The sequence below is a fragment of the Prinia subflava genome, chromosome 6 (assembly GCF_021018805.1).
Source record: "Prinia subflava isolate CZ2003 ecotype Zambia chromosome 6, Cam_Psub_1.2, whole genome shotgun sequence".
Lineage (NCBI taxonomy): Eukaryota > Metazoa > Chordata > Aves > Passeriformes > Cisticolidae > Prinia > Prinia subflava.
The window spans coordinates 20,082,463-20,089,112 of NC_086252.1; the positions used below are offsets into that span (position 1 = coordinate 20,082,463).

The 6,650-nt window shown below is 37.4% G+C and overlaps 1 protein-coding gene across 1 annotated transcript; it reads right to left on the reverse strand.

The window, feature by feature from the left end:
• On the reverse strand, positions 1-6,455 carry G6PC2 (glucose-6-phosphatase catalytic subunit 2). The gene is made up of 5 exons (XM_063399826.1): positions 6,238-6,455; positions 5,806-5,915; positions 2,656-2,767; positions 1,715-1,830; positions 1-512 (listed from the first exon to the last, which is right to left on the reverse strand). The coding sequence occupies exons 1-5, from the start codon at positions 6,453-6,455 to the stop codon at positions 1-3; spliced, it is 1,068 nt and encodes a 355-aa protein (XP_063255896.1).
• Positions 6,456-6,650: the final 195 nt, after the last annotated feature.

A 6,650-nucleotide genomic window follows, 5' to 3' on the forward strand; every position in this document is an offset into this window, starting at 1 on the left:
CTAATTAAGTTTCTTTTCTGTTGTCCTCATTAACGAGTGGACACAGTAGGGAACCAAGGCAACTACAGTCAGAGGCATGGCTGCGCTCTTACAAAAAGAGAGAATGTAGAACAAATACTCAGTATGAGTAGGTATCTTCACAAAATTATACAGCTGCAGTGTGGCTAAAGAAGCAGCTATACACAATATGCGGAAACTTATCTTGCAGCTATTTTTACCTTTGCAGCTCGTGATGAACATTTCAGAATTAATTCCGAGACCTAAACCAAAGAGTGCACCTAAGTTCCTCACCAGTCCAGCAAATGGAGTTGTGTCAATGTTTATCCAGTCTGGATTGGCACACCACTTCTTGGCCTTTGGAACAGACCACAGCAAGTCAATATCAAGAAGCTTGAGGGATAGATAAAAGCCAAGGGCAAAGATGAAAAGAAACAAGTTTGTCTTGATGTACATTTTCAGGCTTGCTGTCTGAATAGCAGGGGTATGCTCAAATGCTTCTGCCACAAGAATGCCTGCGGATTAGAAACTCAGTGTTACAGGGAACTACACACTTGTATTTTGAAGAAGCATTTTCTACAATGTCCCTGTAGAATTTGGCTTTTGAAGACAGAAGAATATATCTATGTAATAAACACCTATGTGTGTGTCTATATATATACATACATACATGTATATATATATACACACACACAATTTACCACTTTTGCAGTACGTTACAAAACCTTTCCTCCCACTCAAAACTGCCACTTTGGAAAAAAACAATTAAATACCAAGCACTATACGGTTTTGATATGAGGCATACCTTAAGGCCTGACTGCATCTCCCAGATGACAACCTATCAAATATTAGATGTAAACTGGAACACTCCTTTTCCAAAAGAATCCCTCACTCAAAGACTGGCTCCAGCAATGCAGAATTCAACACCAGTTCCCACACAGGCTTTGAGTGTTGAAGGAAAAGACACAGAACACACTTATCTTCTCTTGTACTCATTTTATCCTGGTTGTGAAGAGGGAAAGCTGTTAGCCAGGGCTGCCCAGGCTGCACTGCACCCATGAGAGAGAACATGAGCAGGAAGCCCTGCTCAACGCACTGGTCACCCTCCTTAACATCAGATAGACACCAGAGATACTGCTCATAATTTGGACTCCCTGAATACCAATTTATAATATGCTTAAGCAACTCTGAAAAATGTACTTTAGCATCTTAAATCACCCAGGGGAATTAGTCCTGCTATTTACCTTTTTTCTATTTTGCCCCAGGTCTCTGTGTTTGTCCACATTGCACACATCCTATTTTGCACCTGGACCCCACTTGAAGTGACTCCAACGATTTCCTCCTGAGAGGAAAGGTCAGAGCCAGGTAGGAGCAACTTCCTCTCTGATCTCCTCCATGCAGCAGCACAGTCAAGATCAGATGCAGCCAGTACAAAGCAGTCAAAGTTAGTCTGAGGCAGTGTGGACACAATACAGTCAGCATCAACCCGCAGGTGGACAAGGGCTCACTCCCTTCATTGTGAATTACACAGGCAGCAAGTACATTCCACCTCACAAATTTTACCTTTGAACTATTATCAAATCCCTGGTTTTCCAGAGTGGAGAGCACCACTGGGGCTCCAAGATGAGTCCAAATACTAAAAATTTTCTTGTCTTCTCTCATTTTTTAAAAAACTTTGCATATAGGTTAAAAAGAAAATAAAAAATAGCAGGATTACCAGCAAATACTCCAAGAACAACTTGATGAGGGAAATGTGTTGCTATGAATACTCTTGAGATGCACACACTGATCTGGATAATCCAAAAAATACTCCAGAGGAATGACCATGTTAGTCTGAGAAGGAAAAGGAAGATGCTTAAAAATTAAAACAAGATATTTCATCTACTTATTTACCCCAAGCCCCATCATGTAAGGCTCATGCTTTCACCAGCAGAAGTTTACTAAGTAGAGCAGTTTAGAATCAGAAAATTAAAAACTAGAAGTCAGTACTAAAACATTATCAAGAGTGGTTACTGGAACAGATCTCAGAAGTTTCAAGTCCAAGACACCTCTGTGGTTTAGGTGATGAAAGTTGTCAATGGCAATTTAAATTAGGACTAATACCTTAAACAGATCTCTCATCGTGAAGTCATAGCTATATGCAAAAGCTCAATTATTTCATGACAAAATGCACACAGTGTGAAAACAACCTTGTCAGCCTTAGAAAGAACAGCCACCAAAGCAATTGCAGGACTTTCCAGAGCTGAACAACACATTACAGAGAATTTTGTCAACATTATGTGCATTTGCTTTAAAGTGGGTGAAGGATGACCATCAAAGCAGTAAATTTATGTACTAACCAAAAAAATCCAATATATAGTGGCAATTATAGAATTAAAAATTTCCAGCACTTCAGATTTAAGACTGATTCAGAGATATTGTATGCAATGTCTGTAAGTTGATAAATACTGGCTTATACAAACAGGTAAATCCTCTTAATATACTTTTTCTTCATCTGAAAAGTATCATAATAACCCCGATCATAATAAAGGGTTGTTGGTTTTTTTACAAAACAGACCAAACTGTGAATATTTGTTTAAATTAAGTCCATTAAAAGCATGACATGTATATAAAGAAATATCTGAATATAACGAGTTGGAATCATGGAAAGACACTGACCTGTGGAGGGTAACAGCTGATTTATCTTTCCATCTCACTGTGTAGCTAAGTGCTGCTGTGACCATTACATACCAGACGCAGGATGATCCCATGGCATGTCCAGATGGGCTTCCTAGTAAAAACAAAAGGAAATATTCAACTCAAGAATGAAGACACTGACATCTGTCATACAGAAAATGTCTACTGGTAGTTACTTAGGCACCTAATAATTTAGAGGTGAAGTGGCTAACAAAGGCTGAAAGAATGTGAACTGCTTCTCAAAAGTTAATTTTTGCCATATGAATTTTTCAGAAGGTTCATCTATAGGGAATCCATAATACTTGTCTGAAATCAAAAAAGGTAACAGCTTAATAATTTTATATTGGTGTGAGGTGGAATCTTGATAGGAAAACATAGTATTTTCCCATTATTTGGATTTGAAAATTTAAAAAAGCATCTAGGGCTGTTTTAGAGCTGTACCATGGAATGTAGAAGTTATGTATGAGGATCAATTGAGAAAATTTTTGAATGAGCCTCCCCATAATTAACAGGAGCAACAGAAATTTAGCTCTTTGTAACATTCTAAACCAAAGTACTAGTATAACTTGAGACAGACCTTCTAAGCTTCCTTTTATCTGCTTCTGCAATTACCATGGTGTTAACAATTGTGAGCTGAGTCTCATTAGCAATATTACAATCCAGGTAATTAACACTTTGGGTAGTTGTGTTATAATTTTAGAAATGTATCTGAAGCACAGAAAAACCTGTGTCTTTATGCTTTACTTTGATTAATTTTATAAATTTTAAGGTGCTGTACAGTATCAACCAGATTAAAAGTAGATTGTCAATGAAACTGGCACATGAAAGGATGCTCTAACTGCTGTACCCACAGGTATAGCACACAGTAGTCTACCTACAGTAGTCTATAACAGGAACACTCTCTCATACAGAGAACAGTGATTTCTTTTTAGTCCAGGTTATAATAATACATGAGTAATTATTTTGATTTAAAAAGTAAAATTTTAATTTTACTGGAAGCAATATGAAGCCACAGAAGAAGTTCCTACAACTGTGAAAATCACCACAAAATAAGGTATGCTGGCATGATGCAAGGAAAGTTATTCCTAAAACTACTCTGTCACTTCCTTTCTTATGTTCACATTCAGATTTACATTCAACAAATCAAAAGGGGGAAAGAGAAAATTAGATCACTGGAATCTGTAAATCTGGGACCTTTACATCTTGGCTCTCTGTGGAGACAAAAGAGAAGGGACAGGTTTATTTCACTGTCAGAAAAAATAATTCTGGCTCAAGAATGTGTTATGAACCAGCACTAACTAGTAGCGTGTAGAGTTGAAGAATATTTCAGTGAAGTAGCAAAGTGAAAATGTCAAGGCAGGACAAGCACAATGATTTCTGACTCCCTGCATTCATTTTTGCTATTCTGCTTGGCAATACATTTAGAGTCACTCTACCAGCTCTTCTGTTGATTTCCTAACAGATGTGCACTCCTGAACCTCACAATGGAACAAACGTCACTGACAAGGAAACAGGAACATTTAAAGCTTCTCTTTGTTGTCATCTAGGAATAATATTTCATAGCTCATCTGCAAATTACCTACTTGAAACAGCATAAATTCCACCTTAAGGTTTATGTTCTTAAAGTTTTACAAATACCAGAAAAAATAATGGCTGCAGGGTTTTAGTTCAGTTAATTCTAGAAGTACAAACCAAATTCAGGTCCTAAACTGTTTGCCATGTAGTCATATGAAGAGTTCCCTCAGCTTTCCCTTTTGCTGAGACATGGAGTTTGGGGTTCAGGCTATCCTAGCAGTATTTGGATCTGCTTTTCTCATGTCTGTGGCTCCTTCTCTAATCTTTTAATATAAATTGCTATTTAAAAGGTGTGTGAAGTACTACATAAGCTCACACAATGATTGTGTGCATGTAATAGCTGTGCTGACTGCACCTCCTCTTACTAATGAGAAACAGGTCAGTGACAGTCTTAATGGTCCAGCATAAGTCTGGAGGTGGGAAAAATGTGGTCATTAAAGGTGCAAAGAAGGACTCAATGTGACAGTTGTACCCACTGGAGAGAAATAGGAATGACCTTTCAGAAAGACAGTAACAAGGAGAAATGCCTTCTGGTTCAATGAACCAAAATGAAATACACTGGCTGTCTCCTGAGCCAGGGCTCAGCCTACGAAGCACTGAACGGGCTCCGTTCTGGAGGCTTTTGATAAGATCTGAAGGACTTTAATACTTTGTGTTAGGTCCCAAATGAATTAACTTGAAAGAGACTGCAGATCACATAAAGACCAGGCATTATTAAACCCTGCCTCATACAAAGGCTTAAGGTTCTTCTTCATTATTACAATGGGATGTAATGCAGGTTATTGTTAACAAAATACAGCCATGCAAACTGCTTAAAAGTTTTCAGTAGCATTGACAAGATGCAAAGCACATAATTTCCACAGTCAGTATTTTCTTGCACAACAAATTAAATTCAGTTAGCTCAAAGCAAGTTCATCTTATTGCACATATTAGGGTTGCACAAGTTCATTTAGCTTCATTAGTGTTGCATTTGATTTCCACAAAGATGATAATGAGACAAAAAGTGAAAATATATTGAAAAGCACATTTCAAAAATTATTTTTCCCTGTATTTTTGTACACATACTCCCACACACGCATTCAGTGCCCGTGTCTGGTTCTGGTTCTTTTCCATTTGTGATACATTGTGTAATCAATCGCTGAGACTGTTGTTATTTACACTCAACCATCTACTTAGTTTTTGGGGTTTGAGTATTTGTTGCAACAGTGAACAAGCCCTCAAACTCAACAGCCCCAGGCTCTGTCTTGGAACACATTAAACAATGTATTTCACAAGTTTTGTGAAAATTTGTTTCCAATACACCAGTTCATTCTAGTAGCAGTTATTTTTAAAGCAAGTCCCCCTCTCTTGCATCTTTTAAGAGTAACGAAGGAAATTTTCCTGTCATACAGCAAATACCTACCTATTGTACTTCTCCCTTTTCCTCTACTTATTTTGTTTGTACTACTTTATACATGAACTCTGAGATTTGTGTATCATTTAAGACCCTGCTAAGTCCCATTCTCTCCCCCTGCTATCCCTATCAAATGTACCAAGGTAATCTCCAACGTTTCTTACCTGGTCCAGTTTCGCATGTGATAGGAAACTGCTCGAGGCATGGGCTCGACTGATTAGGATAAATCATTGTTTCCTGCACCCACCAGTATGGGCGATGGCCAAATAAAATCCTGACAAAAAAATAAAATGAAGTGAAGCAGAAATTCAATGAAAAGATTTTTACATAAGAAAGCCCCAGCAAAGCATGATAATCTTACAAAGAATATGAAGAGTTATATTTCCAAAGCTATTCTATAATAGTTCTACAGTTCTTCTCATCTTATTATGATGCTATTTCAAACATACCTTAAATATTTTCATTGTGAATTCCTATTTTGTAATTACTAGGGAAAATCTACTTTTACATTATTCACAGAAAGTTTTCTAAGCTTGAGGTACATATAGTAACTATTATTAAAAATACCAAATTTTAAAACAAATCCAACTTCTTACCATTTAAATATGAGGTTGAACCAATCACCAATGACTGCCACCCATATCATTTTAGTACCAACCACTTGGTTGAGCTGAAACCAAAGAGGAAAATAAATTGAAAATATATTCCGGGGATCACCAACATGTGACATAAAATTAAGGAAATCCTGGTAAGCCCTGTAGTCCCTCTGTAAATGCTGAATGATAAGCACTCCATTGCTGTGAAGAAGATCCATCCCAGTGGATTAAACTATTGAAATATAGTGAAGTTCCTTTAATCTTAAGTTTCTAGTGACGGAGAATGAGAATCACGGAGAGGAGCTATTAAAAAGTGAGAGAAGGTGATTGACGTTGCCTTTATATTATATTGGCGTGGTGTGCCCAGCCATTCCCAAAACACGTGGCTCCAAATCTCTGGGAAAGCATATGAG

What these genes read in the sequence shown, in the direction of transcription:
- G6PC2 (XM_063399826.1), bottom strand. Translation starts at nt 6,455, where the DNA reads ATGGATCTTCTTCACAGCAATGGAGTGCTTATCATTCAGCATTTACAG. An exon ending in TCAGCTGTTACCCTCCACAG is followed by an intron (nt 1,831 to 2,655) that starts GTCAGTGTCTTT and finishes TTTCCTTCTCAG; the next exon opens with ACTAACATGGTCATTCCTCT. An exon ending in TGTTCTTGGAGTATTTGCTG is followed by an intron (nt 513 to 1,714) that starts GTAATCCTGCTA and finishes TCTAATCCGCAG; the next exon opens with GCATTCTTGTGGCAGAAGCA.